General features: G+C 41.8%; 1 protein-coding gene across 4 annotated transcripts in view; it reads left to right on the top strand.

Annotated features, from left to right (window-relative positions):
• The window catches only part of LOC124163357, a 59,190-nt gene that overhangs the window by 3,123 nt on the left and 36,214 nt on the right, over positions 1–19,853 (top strand). For all 4 annotated transcript variants that reach the window (XM_046540210.1, XM_046540212.1, XM_046540214.1 and 1 more), the window contains exons 2-4: positions 2,071–2,255; positions 5,006–5,451; positions 6,832–18,812. In XM_046540210.1, coding sequence (XP_046396166.1) covers positions 2,071–2,255; positions 5,006–5,451; positions 6,832–18,812 — 12,612 coding nt within the window. The remainder of the gene's footprint in view (positions 1–2,070; positions 2,256–5,005; positions 5,452–6,831; positions 18,813–19,853) is intronic.

The raw sequence follows: 19,853 nt of genomic DNA on the forward strand, positions 1-19,853 counted from the left end.
AAATATTTTACATTCTGAATGAAATGGGGTTGTACGCTTTTGCCGTAGAAGGAATTTAATTCAGGATATTGTTATGAAAAAAAATTTACTACATTCCACAGTTAGGTGCTAATAAGTCTTTGGGAGCACATGGTAGTGCGAAATATTTACTTAAATTTATGATCTGGTCTTGACGATATTACTGCAGAGTTTATTAAAGTCCAGGGGAGAAGAGATTAAATCAGCTCTTCCATACCATCTGTGAAATTGACACAACAGGAAATATACCTCAGGACTTCAAGAAGAATATTATCATTACAGCTCCGAAAAAAAGATGGGAGAAGTGTAAATATTTGAGGGTCCGAAACTTAATGACACATGAGTCAAAGATGTTAAAAAAATCATCTACATGAGAAGAAAATGGGGAATAAAGACCAATTTGTGTGAAGAAAAAAATGGGGTACAAGGGTAGCCATGTTGGCCCAAACGCTACTTCTATGGTAGAGAATGGAAAAGAACAAGTCAACATTCATCTCGCTTGTGGACTTTTTTCCTCTTATGCAGCTCTCAACTCAAAGTGGACTGGGTCCGCTTTGGGTGGAGAGCTACAATCTTCTCATTGACAACTGCTTATCATAGTGAAAGTATTCTACCGAATAAGGTAGGCTTCCATGAAGTACTTAATATGCATTCTCTCTATCCCCTCCCTTTATTTACTTCACTACTCAGTTGATAATAAGCCCTACTCCCTTTCATTCTATTTAAAAAATCCTTTTCTCTTCCTTCCTCGTTTACCCAACATTCTACCCTCCAACTGTGTTTTTAACATCCCTTGCCCTATAAGGAGGCATCCATTAATTACGTGAGGCATTTAGGGGGTTGGAGATCAAGCCAATTTTCATCCAATCTCACATGGGGGAGAGGGGAGGTCCTGGAAAGTATCATGTAACTGTTTTTCTGCAAGAAATGGTGTGAAATTGCGATCTCAGTAATCTTAAATACTTATCTTAAGTAATATTAAATGAAAATGATTAAACAAATAGTTTTTTAATAATAAATCCAATGCAATGAAGCATAGATTAACAAATTTATCCTGAAAATATGCATTTTGAAAAATCTCATGTGGGATTTGAGGGAGGGGGTCAAGCCAAATCTCACGTTATCTCACGAAGAAGGTCCAAATGTCGCCTAAATCATTTCACGAAATTAATGAATGCCCCTTTATGTGCTATAGTTTTTGGAAGCATTGTTCATTTATTGAGTAGAGGTGTCTGATGAGTCTACTATTTTGAGTGTTATGTTCAAAAAAGCGTTAACAACTGAAAGCTGAAAATTTTCTAAGTCTGGAGTTGATGCTGATGTTACACTGTTAGAGCCCCACCCCTGTTCATAATTATTCCAAAATTGGCAACCAAACAAAGACCCCATGCATGAAAGCGAATGGCCCAGGAGGGGCGGAAATGTTAGGATCTGCTTTGGATTTGATTGGCTTCATTTCTTAAGTTCAGAAACAGATATGAGAGTTCAATGTTCATTTGGTCACAAATACTCTCAATAATCCTTGATTAAGATTTTGGGAGAATCAAATACATAGTTTAGGAAGCCATTTCTGTATGATTTAATTAGTGCTCCGCACTCGTTATGTTTTGAGTGGTTTGATGATATACTCATGCCTTCACGTAATTTTACCTCATTGGTGATAAATGTCCAAATTTCTACTATGTACGTTGAAATCACTATGATACTACCACTTGCTATCAAGGTGATTAGGAGGTGAATTATTTGAAGTGGAAGGGAATCATGGAATTTAACAGTGAAACGAGAGGTATAAAATGCCAGTTCTAAGTGCTTAGAAAATAAAACAATTATTTTTCTTGATTAATTATTTATTGCCTTCTCAGTGGCTTTCACGGAAGACATAGGGGTTGAAGGAGTAGTTAAAAGGGTCAAAGGTTCTTGATTCAAGTACCAGAATCATTTGCCTAGCACAGGACGTGGAATACAGGGGTAGATATGCAATACAGGGGTAGATATGCAATACAGATTGATTAAGTATTTCTCAACTGATTTATGACGATTTTTAATTTTTAGTGCCTCAGCCGCTGGTGGATCTCCATGTCAAATTACTTCGGAAGGCACGAAAGAGTGTGTCAAATGAGAGATGGGAGAGGGCCGTGGTCAAATTCTGCCACACCTATTCCAGTCAAGATGGCTGGGAAATCGAGAGGTTTGGATACAAGAAAGCTCGCCTTGCTGTCAAACTTAGGATCTTAAAAGTAAGTAATATTCCCTCTCCCAATTAATTTTAAAATTTGTGTCTCTATAGTATGCCAAGTTCTTCCTTCCTCTCCACCATTCACCCAAAATTTTACCCTCTAACAATGTTTTCAACATTTCCCCCCACTATGCAACTGCAACCATACCTTCTGTCTCCTCCATATATCATGGAAAAGCTGCCTCTCCTCACCCATCATGTCCAGCACATCTTCGTTCCTCCTCATCTCCATCCACTTCGCCTTCTCCATTCTTTGCCGCACCCAAATCTCAAATGCCTCCAGCACCCTGATAATGTAACTGTGAGAAGGGTTAGAGCGATGTCGTTGCCATGGGCAACGCAATTCCCACGACGGAAGGTGATAGCAGCGATTATGAAACCATGATCGCACTCTTTATCACGCTGCGAATGTCATCGGCCTATCACATTCAAAACCGATGGTAACAAGCATATGCTGAAATAAAAACGAGCGCTAAATGCAAATATTTGCAAAAAAATTATTTTGTATTTAATTTAAAAATATATATAACCGAGTAAAAACCAATAAAATTCTTAATTATTTCTACTGGAGTGCTGTCTTGACTTTATTAGTTGTTCGCGTTGTTCAATTGTTATATGTGCATGGTGGTGAATTCGATTGAGCAGCTTTATTTTCACCAAGAACCCTACATGTTGGGTTCTTGATTTTCACACAGCAAATTTGAAAGTACTGCTAATTGAAGTACATCCATGATTTAAACGTCAATTACTTTGTATCAAAGTTTAGTTATCAACATTTGCCAAGTACGTTCTCCAATTAATCAACATCGTTTAACTCCTTTTCGATTTTTTAATCATCATAAATCAACTATTCACTACTTAAATTCAAATCGCTAGTGCGATTACACTTCCATAATCATTTCAATATTAATTAGTTTCAATCTGAGGTTACGACTTTTCGACCATTCTCTACAATATAGCAAATATTATGACTGCAGCATCTCCCGGCGAGCATTAGCATTATATATTACGCTATCACACATTGAAAAGTAATACTACACTTTCCGCATAACTTCACCATAATACGAGTACTTTATCGTAATATTACCTATTGGTGAAGCGAAGTACTTAGCCTTGAACTGTCTCCATTTTTTTTTTTTTTTTCGTTGTTTGTTACTGTTGTGTATTTCAAAGACTCCACAGATGACACATTCTCGGACAGAGATGTGTCAAAGGATTCTATTGGCTCCTCAGATTTCTCGATGATACAAACCTCTTCAGGAATATTTCTCGGGTTTCCCACCGGGTGTCGTATCGGGTTGTAGTTCCCAACGTTTCCATGACTAAGTCCGTCATCATCATCAGGGGTTAATCATTAATGATTAAGTGACTTAGTCATGGAAACGTTGGGAACTACAACCCGATACGACACCCGGTGGGAAACCCGAGAAATATTCCTGCAGAGCATACGCCGGGAAAAACTCAGATTCTACAAACCTCTTGCGCTCGTACCTATATGATACATGCGATGATGGTGGCTTACATGATCGCATGATACAGCGGAACGTGACAGGAGAATGTGATGGTCATCTATCGCCGTCGTCGCTGTCACATTTACATAGTCTTCTCTTGTCCTCCCTCCACATTTCCACACCGGGAAGCACTACACTCCAGATCAGACTCTTCACTAACCTCTTCTTTAAACTCTTACATAACAATCCTCTCATAAGCTCCTTCTTTTCATGAAGGCATCCTTTGCCCACACAATTCTCTCCCTGATCTCCTTATTGCTTTATCCGTTTTCCTCTTAAGTGCCACTTAAATACAGTGCAACCTCGATATAACGACACCCCACGGTGCACTAATAAACACTCGCTATAGCGAATTGTCGCTTTACCGGAGGTGGAGCAAATAATAGCCAATATACCTGTTGCGAACAGATATACAGGAACAGGAGTGGTGCGGCGACAGATAAACATCTATCCGATAAACGTAAGCATAAATCCAGACGAAAGGCGATGTTTTTTTTGCATCACTAAATTTCCTTACTCAATTAACGACTAACTATTCAAACAATTTATAAGCGCCGCACTGAATAAAAATCATGCAAAGCATTGTTTCGTCAATCATTATATTTATAGAACGACAGTTTACCACATAAATTTGAGACTGAGCACTCCATTAACTTCATTTATAACAGATCGCTAGCAGTTACAGAGGTTAAGGAGTCTTGATGAAAGTCTTCCAGCGGTGAAACCCTCGCTATGGCGAGAGCCAACGCCGAAAGGGCCTCGTAAAAACGAATTTTTTAACACGCTTATTATAGGGTCAATTGACGGTGCATCGGCTATCTCTCGTAATAGCGGGGGTGTCGCTATAGCCCGTACTCGCTTTAACGAGGTTCCACTGTAGTTGAATTGCTCTACCTGCTTAAGCTTTTCCCCACCCTACTTTAACCTAGAATCTCACATTCCTAGCCCGCTATGTTTAAACCATTACATCCTGGTGATCTCATATGAGGTCATGTAAAAATTAACAGATTTCATAATTATCTATGTATCTGTATATGTATTTGCATATCTTACCTCCATGCTATATCTTGTAGGTATATTTCTCTGATATTCACATGAGATTTTTAAAATTTTCACTTAAAATTAATTGATAAACAAACTATCGCCTGAAATCTGTCAATTTTTAAGTGATCTCAAATGGATTAAACACCTGTAATTACTTGCTGTTCAATGCTAATATAATGTGTTTTTTCTCTTACAGATGTTGCTTGAGATGCAATTTGACTTGAATGCACGCTTCAAGGCAGAGGTGAACAAGCTCTCTGGGGTGGAACTGCGTACACAACCCCTTGGTCGGGACAAACAGGGCCACACGTACTGGTACCAGTTTTTCCCATCCTCCGTTGCCTCGGCCCTCATTGCCCCCTCCCCTGTCCCTGAGGAATGCGAAGGGCAGGACGGCGATGCCCTGGATCCTGCGAATGGTGAAAAAGAGGAATCTGCCATTCCTGCTCGGGTTAAGGAGGATATCGAAACGGTCACCGCCGCATCCTCCCCAATACCTCCCCCCTCCAATGCATCATCACTTTCCAACGTTATCCCAAAGAAGCCAACAATCACCGACATTCTGCGGGGGTCACTGGCTCCAGTTTTCCTGCGTGTGTATCGAGAGGATTTGGATGATGAGACCTGGGAACTGGTTGCAAAGTAAGTATCACAATGTGGAGAAGTTTTGTCAGTATGTCAATTGCATTTATGGTGTATGGCTCGTGCAGAAGTATTAGCATTATAAGTTTTCCGATGTAATCTATATTATATACAGCCGTTGAGGTATTAGGTCATATAACCCTGACTTCCATACATAATGAGTTCCTGAAAATGTCTTGTATGATGCGTGGCACAGTGTTGTGGAAGTTATAAATATTAGTTAAGCAAGGCATTGCTGCATTTGTACTGAATATAATGCTTTATGATTGAATATAATGCTTTATGATTATTATGATTTTATAATTGGGCAATTCCATTTGTGACGGAATTACCTTTAGATATAATTATGCAATAGGATATTTCGATTGATTTGTAAAATACAAAAAAATGGAAAACTTGTAACTGTGCATGATCAAGAAACATTTACGAAGGTGATTTTCATGTACATAAACAAAATTAATTATCGAAATACCTTCTAAACAAGCCCATAATTAACATGTGACAGAATTACTCCGAGGTCAACCTCCAAAGTGCAATGATTTTAAACATCTTCAAAGCTCTGTGAATCGAAGTATAGTTTGAACACTTTTATATCAAGGCTGTGGATAATATTTCAAACATTGATTTCTTGAAATTCAATCAATTAGCTGTTGATTTATAAAGATAAAATATTTCCAGCCTAAATTTTAATTTGTGAGAAAAAGTTGACATTTTCATGGAAATGCCCAATTTATGTCTTTATGAATTATGATTATGTGAGGTGCCAAGGGACTGGAAAAATATGTTTTGTAACTGAGGTCGCCATATAAATGAAAAGTTTCATAACTCAGATTGGAAATACATGGGTTCATATGGGGTCATTCACAGGACCAAAAAAAATCAGTGTATTAGTCAGGTCATCGTATAACTTAGGGTCGTATATCCAAGGTTCTGCTGTATATCATGAGGAATAGAGCTGCCAGACCCAAATTGCTTGATAAACTAGGATCCCTATGTGGGTTTTAATTTTACTTTAGAGATATGCAATTGTGTGATGATTAGTGGCTCAGGCATTAATATTCACATTAGTGGGTCATGTAATAGGGAGATCCATCAAATCAGTGCTCTTTATTATGTTGGTGCAGAGTCAATATTTAGGTGATATTTTATGTAAAGAGAAGGGTCATAAAATGTTTTTTTTTCATGTTTTAAATCTGAATTTCTCTTTGTTAGTGACAGTACATTTCTGTGTATTAATTATTGATTGCATTTTTTGTTCAGTTTTTTTGTGTTAAATGACAGGAAATACTGAATGTGATTATTGCGTATAGCATCTGATTTGTAGGTTTGTCTATTTTTTTCTAGTCTAGATTTTTAATTTATTCTTCTCCATTCTTACAGGGACCGTGAAAGCTTAGTTCAGCTTTTGTCCCAGCTGTCTTCTAGTGATCCCACAAAAGTTACTGATGAGAAGGATGAAGAAGAGGAGGATTTGGATGATGAACCAGTGGAGCCGGAGGCAGATCATGTGAAGGATGAAAAACCAGTGACAGATACTGGTCAAAAGGAAAGAGTAGATGATGCCTCGGAAAAAACTAATGGGCATGCTGAAGAAACACCTCCGGAGCATAACAGAATTGTAGTTCAGAGGGCTCAGGTAATTAAACTAGCCAGCTCTTCAGATAAAAGCAAAAAGGAAGGAAGTTTCTCTCCCATAGTGAAGTTTGAAGAGACAAAAAAAGTTGCTAAGGTGGAAGACGTAAAAAAAGGAGAGGACAAAGACACAGCTAAGTCTCCTGAAGGGAAAGAGGTTGTGATGTGTGTGTCAGATTCGGGGAGTAAGGTTGAGGTAGGAAAAGGAGAAGGTAAAAGTGAAGTTATTGTGAAAACAGAGGATGAGTTAGAGGTGAAAGAGAAGCCTGCTGAAGTCAAAGAGACGGCTAATACTGAGTCTTTGGACATATCCAGCAAGGCTGAAAGTCCTGCAGTAATCTTTAAGGAAAGTAGTAAAGAGGAAGTCAAGGAAGAATCCTGTGAGGAGGAGAAGATTGAACCCAAGTCAGAAAAAGAGCCTTTGAAATCGAGTGAGAGTGCTAGGAAAGAGACTTCTGAAGTGAAGGGAGTGTCTTCATCTGGGGTGATAAAAGAAGTGGCAGCATACACTAGTGAGGAGGCAAGGGGTAAAAAAAGGACAAACGAATCTTTAGAGGAGGAAAAGTTGCCTAAGAAGGCCAAACAGATGGAGGAGGAAGGGAAGAGTGGTGAAGATAGTGCTGCCGATGTAGAAGTGAGCGAAGCTGTTGAAGAGCCTGTAATGTATGTAACAGGTGTTGGATCAGGGAAAGAATGTGATGCAGGGAACACAAGAAAAGAGGGGGAAGATGAAGATAAGGGAGAGGATAAGTCAGTCAGGGAAGATGAGGAGAGAAGAGTACCTGAGGAAAAGCAGAAGGAGTCCATTCCCTCGTCTTCATCTGAAGTTCGAAGCTCTGTACTTAAACCATCTGAGGAAATCATCCCCCGAAGTTGTCCACCATCAGCTCCTGCTGTCACAAATAAGCCACTGTCTGGTGATGCATCCAAAGATTCTCTCCAAAAAACTGTCCTTACAAGTTCAAGTCATCCCAAAGAGTCTTCCAATCAGCCCTCTGGCGGAGATGCCAAAATAAGTCCGGAAAAGAATAAGTCTCCCCACTCGAGTCCATCAGGAAAAGTTGTGAGTGACTCTGTAGGAGTAACCTCTGATCCCTCCAAAAAGCCCTTGTCATCTCCAAGTCGATGGGATAGCAAGGAGAAAAAAGGTGTTACGTCTGAATCTGTTTGTAGCAAGCCGGATTCAACTACACCTTCAAGTAGCTCCCTCAGCACAAAACCTTTGGTAGGAGGCTCAGCAAAAGATACACCCTCAAAACCCACTCAGTCATTGAACCCAAGTGGAGATTTGAAATCCAAAGCACAGGACTTATCCAAGGGTGAATCCAACCCTTCTTTAAAAAGTAATAAACCTGTAACTCCTCCTAAAGCAAGTGGTGATGGATGTGCTTCAGCAAAGGATAAGGATACCAAGCCATCTTCTTCTGAATCTGGTGGCCAATCAAAAAATAATAAAGGCACAGAAGTTACATCTTCCTCTCAAGATAAATCTTTGGAAGCAAAAGAGGCCACAGCCAAGGTTGATAGCACAAAATCATCTTTTGGGTCAACAAGCACTAAGGATTCACCAAAGGTCGGCCCTGCTTTGGGAGGTTCTGCCATTGCTAAACAGCCTCCAACAGGTCCAGCATCTCAGAAAGTAACAGAATCAAAAGATGGAGTAAGCAGTGGATCAGATGGAAAAAGCTCGGTGCCCCCTCCTTCACCATCTATATCATTGGCATCGCAGTCAGTAAAGGGTATTTCAGATGACCCAAAAACTGGAAGTAAGGCTCTATTTCCATCAAAAACAGCACCAGGTACTCCTATGTCAAAGCCTACAGAGATAAATCCACCTGCAGGTAATCAAGCTGCTTCTAAAACTTCTCCCACAACAAAGTCTGAAACATCTAAGGTCACTGAAGGAAAGCCTCCTGATTCGAGTCCGAAACCTGGTGCTCAAAAAGTGGTAACACCTTCCCTAAAAAAGGATGAGAGCGTTACCAAAACAATACCTTCAAGTACAGCTGCAGCATCTGAGGAAAGTAAAAGTAAAACTCCAGTTACATTACCTGGTGCTGTTATCTCAAAAATAAGTGCAGAGCAACCCTTGCAAGCAAAATTGTCAGTTCCTATGAAGAAGCCCGATCCATCTACCTCAAAGCCTGGGCCAATCCAGCCTCCATCATCTGCACCTTCACTTGACAGCGGCCCTTTGTCTAAAGCAACTCCTCAAGTGAATGTATCCGCGGGAGTCAAACCTTTAGCTTCTACTCCTAAAATCACAACAAGCAACCCACCTATGAAATCAGCTGAGCTCAAAGACGAAAAACAATCGAAACTTCCGCATCCTTCTCAAACAGCACCAAAAACATCAGAAACTCTTTCCGGTAAGGTCACAACTTCACCTATTGCAAAACCCTCCAGCAATGTGTCTGAAACGAAGGGAGGGGTGGCCCCAAGTGCAAACAAACCTCCAGAATCCGGAATCAGTGAGAAAAAGTCGGAGCCAGGTCATGGAGCAATCAAACCCCTAGATGCCAAGAAACCTGAACTTGCGGAACAGAGTAGAAAACCCGATGATAAGTCTTCCACAATGTCATCAAAAGGCACTCCTCTGCAGCAAGCTAGAACAGGCACTGAGTCAAAGGAATCAAGTCAGGTAGTGGATAAAAATGTTGTTGCTCAAGGGGGAACAAAGGCATCAAATGATCCCAAGAATCCTGTTAAAGTCAGCAGCTCTCCACCAAAATCCACAGATAACTCTTCAAAGGCAGTGGGGGAATCTATTAAGCCATTGCTTGATAAAGATAAGGCAGGAATTCCACCTGGAAAACCTTCATTGGCAACTGTAAGTCATTCTGTGGTAACATCAACAAAGGATTCAAGTAAAGATCCTGTGAAGGTACCCTTGCAGCCATCTCCAGCTGTATCATCGACAGAAGCTTCAAAAGTTCCTCCAAAACTAACAGGGAAACCATCTATTGGTGGTGATAATTTATCTTCAGTCACATCAGGCAAAGTAACTGATGCTGCTCCTGTGAAGGATATTCCCAGTGGTGAGCCTCGTAAATCAGATTCAAAAACTGACTCAAAATTGTCTTCTCCTGCCACTAGTGTACCTGATAAATCTGTCAAGGGAGAGGTGAAAGTCACCGGTGGAGAGAAGTCATCTTCAGGTGTTGTTGCTGAGAGCACTGGATCAGTTGCACAAAGGATTAAAGCTTTAGAAGAAAATAGTAGCAAACCTACTCCTACCGCAAAGACTGTTTCTGGAAAGGATGTGACTTCGATGCCATCGGGACAGCTGCCACCCCCTTCATTGGAGAAGCAGAAAATTGCATCGCCAACACAAGAGAAAACTTCAGTACCTCCTGTTGAGCAAGTTGAAAAGAAGTCTGTAGTTATTAAGCAATCCCCTTCAGGCAGTCAAACTTTGACAGAGGAGAAAGCAAAGAAATCTGGACCGGAACCATCATCAGGTGCAACTAAACCATCATCAGAAACCATTCCAAAAGAAGCTACGGCAACAGCTGTATCTGCTAGTGCAAAACCTGAATCAAAATCATTGCATACTCTTGCCGATTCTTCCAAAGGAACTCCCAGCATAAGAAAAGTTGAAGAAAAGAAACCCGACTTCAAAGATTCAGGTGTGAAAATACCATCTGCCTTGATAGGAGGAAAACAACCACCTTCCACGGGAGCATCTCAGAAGATTGATGAGAAGTCGGTGAAAGAAATCATAAAAGGGCCAGGATCAGCTCTGCCTGCTAATCCTACAATGGCTAGTCCTCTTTCGAAGAAGGAAGGTGAGAAAGAGAAGGTGAATGTGGGTCCATCAAGGAGTGAGGAGGAGAAAGATTCACGAAAAGTAATAAGCCCAATGAAAGTGGCAGGAACTCCAGAAAAGCCGCAAAGTATAGAAGCACACAAACAAACAAAGGGTCCTGAACATTCAAGTAATCCTGTCGCTGAGAAGCCCCCTTCCTCCAGTGCGGCATCATTTGTAACCTCTGAGGAAAAAGATAAAGTTGTGAAATTGTCACCATTGCAAGACACCAGTAAAGGAGATGGAGTATCAGTGGGACCAAAGCAACAATTAACTCCAAAAGTTGATCGATCTGAAAGCAAGTCAGGTTTGGCAAGCATAAGTCCTGGAAAAGAAGTGAATCCTTGTGGCAAGGCAGATTTATCCTCCAAGAATGCTCCTGCTCAAAGTACTGCATCTTCAGTTTCATCCAGCAAACCTTCAGAAAACATTGACCACAAGCCTATATTATCAGTCCCCAAAGTAGGTGATGCCCTCTCATCCATTTCATCTGTTAAATCTCCTGCTAAAGATGTATTATCTGTCACTAGACCTCAGATGCAAGTGAGTCCAGAAAAAGACAAGGATAGATTTCAAAGAACGCTGGATCCCTCTATGGAAAAAGAACCTTTGCCTAGTGAGAGAAATTTGTCTCCAAATCGAACTTCACCTCAGAAGGCGAGTGATAGTAAAAAGCTTCCTTCTGAAGTTAAATCACCAGAGTCAGGGAGCCAAGGAATGAAAGATTTTAAGGAACAAGCTAAGTTACATGAAACCAAAATCCCTACTTCATCTGTAGTGGTGCCACAGACAGTTGCTCCATGTACGACAGAGCATGAAAAAGACAAAATTTATCATCCATTGGCAAGGAAGCCGATTAAATCAATTTCACCCGATGCTAAGAATCAGTCATCTGAAGTTCCGTCTCAGTCAGGGGTCGTGAAGTCCATCCCTGGTAAAAGTTCTGATATTCATGAAAGGCCATTCAAAGACATCCCCAGGATAACAGTTGATGGGCCAGAGAAGGTGAAGGGGTCATTTGAGGGAGATAGGGGACGCCTGGATAAGTCTTTAGATAGGAGCGAAGATTTGAGGTTTAACCCTGGTGGAGATAGGAGACCTGAGGGTTTGGTATCGGGAATGTATTCATCTCTTTCGCCACCTCCAAAACTGGGCGAAATACCTCCCTCACAACATATGCCCCTTCAGCTTTCACCTAAGGCAATTCAGAAGTTATCGGCAGGCATGTCAGAAAAGATGACAGAACTGAAAATTCCTCATGTTGGAAAGGAAGCCATGGAAAACATTGTGCAGCCAATGAGCCATAAGGTCTTAAAAGTTCCAGAAATAGGTCGAAAATCCTTAGAAAGTGCCCTCTTGAAGATGTCAGGTCAAAGTGAAGCCATGTCCTTCCCAAAAGGAATGGAATCACACTCAGAAAAGAAACTATCTGAGGCTGAGGAGCTATCCCAAGGTAACGCAGGACCATCAAGAACAGCCAAAATACCTCCTCCTTCCACAGGATTCCATGGTATCAACCCACTCGAGAAGATAGTGGAGAAGTTGTCTGGCGGTCGAGTTGGTGGGCCTCCTTGTCCGCGTTCAATGCAGTCATCCATGGAAAGTGGACTGGCTCATCCATCCAGCCCGGAAAATCTCACAACTCGCCTCATGGAAGGTATGAGCGGAGTCTCTGATCTATCCATGAGAACATATCACGATCCGCATGGTCCAATGGGTCCTTCGTATCCCCATGAGGGAAAGGGACAAGAGCATCACAGTTTCATCAAGGATAAACCGATGCATTCACAGCATCCTCCACACCTGCAAATGTCCCAAGATATGTCCATCAAGTCACCAAGTCTCAAGTCTCCTCCTGCAATAACTGAGGCTCCCTTGCGAGTAGCTGTAGACTTAGCACAGCCATCCACTGCAGATACGGGCCCAATGAACTTGACGTCGCCAGGATCTGCACCAGTGAAAAAGTCAGGTCAGCCAACTCCTCCAAAGCTTTGGAGTATAGAGACGATATGTGCCCCAACACCTACGGAGAGACCTACATCGTCATCTGCTCCAGTGGCGCACATGATGTTTGGGCCCCAGTCGTTCAGTTCAGGTCCCCCACCATCAGCGCATTCCTCAGTGATGCCTTCTGCAGCCCACACATTTGGTGCTAACAGACTAAATCCTCCATCAATGTCATCGTCAGTGTCGGGTCCGAGTGACATGCCCACGAACCTCACATGTGGCACATCACCCATGCAGCCATCCTCGATGATGGTCGGAGGAACCCTATCACCCACATCTTCGAGACAACCCACGCCTGCACATGCTTCCTCTGTTGTGCACGGACCATTCATACCCTGTGATGACAACGTTCCCAAGAATCTGGCAATGGCTCACAGTGGTAGTGTGCCAATGAAGGATAGGAAGAGCCCGATTCAATTCCCACCCAGTGAAGTGTTGCCCAAAACTGTCGAGTCCACATCACACTTATCCACGTCACCCACGTTCCGTCCAGCTGGCGAAACCCATTCAGTTAGCAAAGTGAAGTTTGGAGTTGCTGATATGTTGAACGATACGTATGATAAACCCCTAGAGTGTGCATCAAATGTCCCTAAAAACCTGATGCAAAAGCTTTCTACGACAACGGCTGGGAACTTGAAAAGGCCAGAGACACTTAGTGCGACTGATCTCAGTAAAAGCTCAGAGATTGACTTTTCCTCTGTGGAGGGTAGTGCTCGGGAACAAATTCCTCCTGTGGACAAATCTAAAACTGTAAAATCTCCTACTGCTGAACATGTGGGTTCGACGATGGTAAAATCTCCAATCGTGGCTGGCAAAGTTGTCGAGGATGCTTCGCCAGATGTAAAAATGGGCAGGAAGTCTCCTCTTGATGGTAGTTTGGCCTCTGGTGCATCGAAAGGAAGGAGGAAATCGGTTGAGAGTATAACTATGGGAATAATGATGGGAAAATTGGGGAAAGTGGAGGGTATGAAAAATGTGCTTCAGCAAATGAGTGAGAAAGACTCTACCTCGACACCTGTTTCTCCATTTGTTGGAAACTGTCTTACCTCTGATGCCAAAGAACACAGTATTCCTGAGAAAATGGCTTTGGAACGAATACCTGAAGGAGTTGTTAGTGAGAAATCGGAAAAATCTTCATCTACCACCCCAGTTGCTTCTCTCCCGGAGGCAAAAGACAAGAGACCTCTTAGTGTTGAGAAGAGCTCTGAAAATCTTCCTAAGAAAGTTGCTGCTGGTGAGAAAGAATTAACACATGGTGTTTCCAAGGTTTTGAATTTAAAGCCTAAGTCATCTGAAAGTGTTGATTCCGGTGTATTGGTAAAATCATCATCTGCCAAGCCCGTTGATCCTGTAAATGCTGGTGCTGGTTTGATGTCCAAAGAGGTAGGTCCAGTTATATCTTCTGATAGTAAAGTACCTGAAAAAATGGCAATTCCTGCCAAAACTCCCCCAAAATCAGAAGAAAGTAGTCCCTTAACCAGCACAAGTTCGCCACCTTTTAAACCAAGCGAGAAAGTGGAAAAATTGAAAGAAGCTACCCCTGTCAATATTGTGAAAAAGATTGAAAGTGCTCCAGCTTCTAAGGACATTCCAACTGTCTCAAAATCAGTTGTCAAGAGTCCGGAATCCAAACTGTCCTCAGAAATGGGAGTAAAACCATCAGAAAAAGAGAAAGGTATGGAGGTTAAAAGCACTTCAAAATTATCCGACGAAAAATCAGCAGAATCCAAGAATGCATCACAGTCAAATGATGAATCAATCAAGGCCAAGAAAGAAGAAATGGGATCAACAAAGCGTGAGGAAGAGAAGGGTGTGAAAACCCTGAAAGATGTCCCTCAAACATTCAAAGTTGGAGAGAGCAAGCCACTGGAGATCCATTCCAAGGACGGAAAAACTGGAGAAGTATTTAAAATGAAACCTGCTGAGGAGAAAGGTAAAATATTAGAGGAGCCTAAAGATAAACCTGCCTCCTCAAAACTCAGTGAAGTTAAGGAGTCCTTGATCACTTCAGCACCAAAGATAGCCGAATCAAGTACATTGAGTGAGAATAAGTCTGTTATTTTGCCTCCATCAAAAGAAGCATCTAAGAAGCCTGTTTCTGGGAAAGAGTCAGAAAAATCAACTGTGACGAAAGAGACTGAAATGAAGAAGATTGTATCTATAGATGCTAAGGATTCCAAGCTTTCTGGAGAGATTAAGGTATCACCTACTAAACAATCAGTAGGAGATGGCAAAGAGGCAAAACCTTTTGAAGTCAAAGGAGGCAATTCATCATTGGAAAAAGACAGCCCTACTGCCCACAGTCCAGCGGAGAAAGTAATTCCTACTGTGTCAGAAACACAAAAAATCTCTCAGTCTCCTTTAACTAAGCAAGTGAAGCCTGAAGTTAAAGTGGAAGTCAAATCAGCTGAGTCATCGATAAGTGAAGGAACAAAGCCCAGTCATGCACAAGTTCCTACTCCAAAGACTGTAGCACCTAAGCCTGTGGAGGATAAACTTGTGTCAAAGCCTGCAGAAGTGAAAGCTCCTGTAATGAAATCTGCTGAACTTAAAATTCCTGATGTTAAACCTGTTGATGCGAAGTCTGCGGTGAAGCCATTGGAAAAATCTGGTGGATCTAAGCCAGCTGTTACACCAGTGGAAGTCAAGCCCTCTGCCATTACATCCCCAATGAGTAAACCCATTCAAACTAAAGCCTCAATTGTTCAACCTGGTGAGAAATCTCTTGAAATTAAGTCATCAGTGATTAAAGCACCAGAAGTTAAGCCACCTGCGGGAGAGGGAAGTGTAATTAAGCATTTACCAGAAAAATCTAAACAAGGTGACCTGAAGCCATCTGAACTGAAAACAGCCGAAGGCAAGTCTCCAACGAGTGTAGCATGTGACAGCAAGACTCATGAGCCAAAAGTTTTGGAAATCAATCCCGTTTCTGCCAGAGTTGATGATGGAAAAACAGTGGAGGTAAAGTCAACCGTTCCTCTTAAGCCTGTTGATTCTAAATTAACTGAATCTAAACCTGATGATAGTAAACTTAGTAAAGCTGGCCAGACTGATTCCAAATCTGTTGATAGTAAATCTTTAGCAAGCAAGCCAGCTGAAACTACGGTTTCAGCAGTAAAATCAGTCATACAAAAACCGGAGGAGGTCAAACCAGCTGTAGTGAAACCTGAATTAAAATCAGTGGAAGAGAAGAAGATACCCAAAGATACCAGTATGAAACCATCAGAAAATAAGCCTGCTGAAGTCAGAGAAACTAAAATGGCTTCAGAATCCAAACCTTCAGTCCCTAAGCCTACTGATGGTAAGTCTGCTGAAGTGAAAGTTACAGGTGAAAAAACAGGAGTGGTGAAGGCTACAGAACCAAAACCCTCTCTCCTTAAGCCTGATGAAGTGAAAGCTGCCGAGAGCAAAATAGAAGTGGGAAAGACTGCTGAATCAAAACCATCGGTCATCAAGCCTCCTGACATGAAAGCTGCTGAAGGCAAGACAGATATGAAAAAAGCTGAGGAATCAAAATCCTCTGTCATTAAGCCCACTGAAGTAAAAACTACTGATGGCAAATCAGGAATAATTGAGCCTGAAGTATCAAAACTCTCAGTCATAAAGACTGTTCAGGAGAAAGTTGGTCAAGGGAAAACAGATGTAGGAAAATCTGCTGAAACAAAACCTGTCATCATTAAGCCTGCTGAAGGCGAAAAGGAAATGGGAAAAACTGTAGAGCCAAAGCCATCTATCATGAAGCCTGTTGAAGGTAAAGTTGCTGAATCCAAAACACACATAGTAAAACCTGCAGAAGTAAAGCCCTCAGTCATCAAGCCTGTTGAAGAGAAGGCTGCTGAAGCCAAAACAGAAATAAGGAAACCTGAAGAATCAAAACCTTCTGTCATTAAGTCTGCTGAAGTAAGAGCTGCTGGAGATAAAATTGAAATGGGGAAAGCCACGGAATCAAAACTTTCTGTCACTAAGTCTGCTGAAGTGAAAGTTGCAGAAGGCAAATCAGGAATAGGAAAACCTACCGAATCCATTTCCTCAGTCATCAAGCCTACTGAAGAGAAGACTGCTGAAGGCAAAACAGAAATTAGAAAACCTGAAGAATCAAAACCCTCAGTCATCAAGCCAACTGAAGTGAAAGTTGCTGAAAGTAAATCAGGAATGAGCAAGGTTGCTGAGTCAATACCCTCTGTCATTAAGCCCACTGAGGTGAAAGTTACTGAAGGCAAAATAGAAATAGGAAAGGTTGCAGAATTAAAAGCGTTTGCCAGTAAGTCACCAGAGATGAAAGTTGCCGAAGGCAAACAAGATGTTGACATTACGTCCCCTGGAAGTAAGTCAGTAGGGGAGAGAGCTGCTGATAAGGCTCAACGAAAAGTTCCAGCGCTAGACAAATCAAAATCCGAGGAAGAAAATCCCCCATCAGCTGAAAAAGAATCTGCAAAGAAACCAACCAGCTCTGTGATTCAACCACCTTCATTAAGTAAAGTGGCTCCAGCAGAGCAGAAAGTTCCTAAAGTCGCTGACACTAGTGAAAAGCCCTCTGAAAAGGGTGAAAAGACGATTGGGAAGAGCGAAAAACAACCAGAGAAACCTATTCTTGGGCAAGGAACTCATAAAATTGATCACCCTATCACAGCTAGAAGTTCTGATCTGCTCAGAAAGGATAGTGAAAAGCTTGATACCAAGCCCAATAAACCTGATCATGGAGTTCCTGTGAAAGAAGTTGGGGAGAAAAAGATAGAACCAACCAAGACCAAACCTGAAGCTGAAGGCAAGGTGGAGGAAGAAAAACCGAAAGAGAAAGCAGAGGTTAAGCTGGCCGCAAAATCAGAAGATGAAAAGGCTGCATCAAAGGATAATAAAGAGGAGATGAAGCCTGACTCCTCTGCCAACATTCCCAAATCTGTCTCTCCATCGAAACCTCATGCTGAAGAAAAGCCACAGCCTGTTAAGAAAGCAGCGGTTGAGGAGGCTAAGGATGCTGCCAAAGATGAACCAATAGTTAAACCATGCCAAGTTAGTAGTACCCCCCTTACCAAGGAGAAGCTTGTGGATGCTGTCAAGCGAGATGAAGCTGGGAAGGAGGAGAAAGAGACTGTGAAGTCTGGTGAAGTTCCTAAAGAAGAAAGTGTTGATAAAGATAAAACTTCGAAAGTTCCTCTCAAGATGAAAGCAAGTGAGAAACCAGAGGAGGAATCGTCCGTGAAGCAGAAAGAGGAGAAAGAGGCAGAGGTGACTAAAGGGAAAGAATCTAAGGCCGATGCTGAGAAGAAAGCAAGTGATGAGGAAGAGGCCTCTAAAGGGGATGCCATTGTTAAAGATGAAGATCGTAAGCGTAAAATGTCAGAAGATGATGTGGAATCATTGGTGGATAAGAAGAGGAAAGAAGGTGAAGAGGAAAAGCTGAAGGAGGAACCGGGAGAGCCTGCAGAGAAGCCTAAAGAGCCCAAGAAAGAGATTTCAATTCTTGAATTCAAGATGGATGATAGCATGGAGGAACTGACGACGATAAAGGTGGCAGCCCCTGCGACTGTATCTAACCTACTTGAGCAGATGAAGGCGAGGCGGAAAGCAGAGTTGGCCGAGGAGAACAAAAGGTTGCTTGCCAAGGCGGCGGCGGCAGCCAAGCGGACCACTGATGAAAGTGACGATGACGACTATCGGGATGACATGGGAGCCGGAGGGTTTGATGATGATGATGATGATGACGGGGAAGATGAATCTCCGTTTGAGCCTGTCAAAGCAGTACCTTCCATGAGAGGGAGGGGAAGGGGAGGAAGAAGGGGGCGAAGAAGAGGTGGGCGTGGCATGCGGAGGGGCAGAGGAGGCCGAGGTGGGGGGAGAGGTCGACCGAGACTGGACCCAGATGCACCCCCAAGGACCCCTGTTGTTCGGGGAGCAGGAAGAGGCCGAGGTAGAGGTAAGTTTGGAAAACCCTTTTGGGCACTGAAAGAAAGATTGTTTGATCAATTTTACCATATTCTTCGTGCTTATCTTTATCTTTGCGCTCCAAGATTGCCGAGGGAATTTATCTCTTGGTCTAATTTTGAATTCAGATACACAGATTGTGGAACACCTTGCCTCTAACTATGCAAGATGTCACATCTTTATCTCTTATTCGATTCAAACAGAAAGTCAAATGTTTTCATAAAAGTATTGGATCGCTTTCTGTTTAAGTAGCTTGTGATGATATTCAAATGTGGTAGTATATGATTATGATGTATGTTATTTAAATTCGTTTAGTAAATTGAAATTTGAGCATACATCTAAGTATACTCATGGCTTGGTGAAAACAATCTTAGAAGGGAAGAAGGGTTAGGTACGGCTCCAAATGAGTTACATAGGACAGGTTATGAAGGATGTGAAAGAGAAGAAATATGTTGCTGAAAAGGCTGATGGATATGAAAGTGGAATGAATGAATGCGTGAAACCAATCTTAAGATTTTTGAATAATGATGATGAGTTTTTTAATGGATATACAGCACACTCCTGATTATCCGGGCTAATGATGGGGAGAGAGGGCACGAATAATCGGAAAACTTGGATAATCCAAACTTTCACTTAAATGTCTTGTATTGTTCATAATTTACGTAAAACAAACAATATATTATTGTTTAATAATCGGAAAACACGGATAATCCAAACTTTCTCTTAAATGTCTTGTATTGTTCATAATTTACGTAAAACAAACAATATATTATTGTTTATACAGTTGTTCTGTTATTTTAGAGTGCTTCCCAGACTCATTGAGAGCTTATCTCGCCAGTTGGCGATCTTTTTAGTAGCGATAACATGGTTATACTCGTATTAATGCTCCATGTAAGGCCTAGTTTCGAAAACCACACATCCGTAATTGTGATCGCAAATACAGAAATGTGGTTTCCATTAATGCTTCGAAACCACTGCTTGACATCGGAAACTACTCTGTCAGGCACCACACCATGTGGTCGCGTCTTGCACA

The sequence above is a fragment of the Ischnura elegans genome, chromosome 8 (genome assembly GCF_921293095.1).
Source record: "Ischnura elegans chromosome 8, ioIscEleg1.1, whole genome shotgun sequence".
NCBI classification, from domain to species: domain Eukaryota; kingdom Metazoa; phylum Arthropoda; class Insecta; order Odonata; family Coenagrionidae; genus Ischnura; species Ischnura elegans.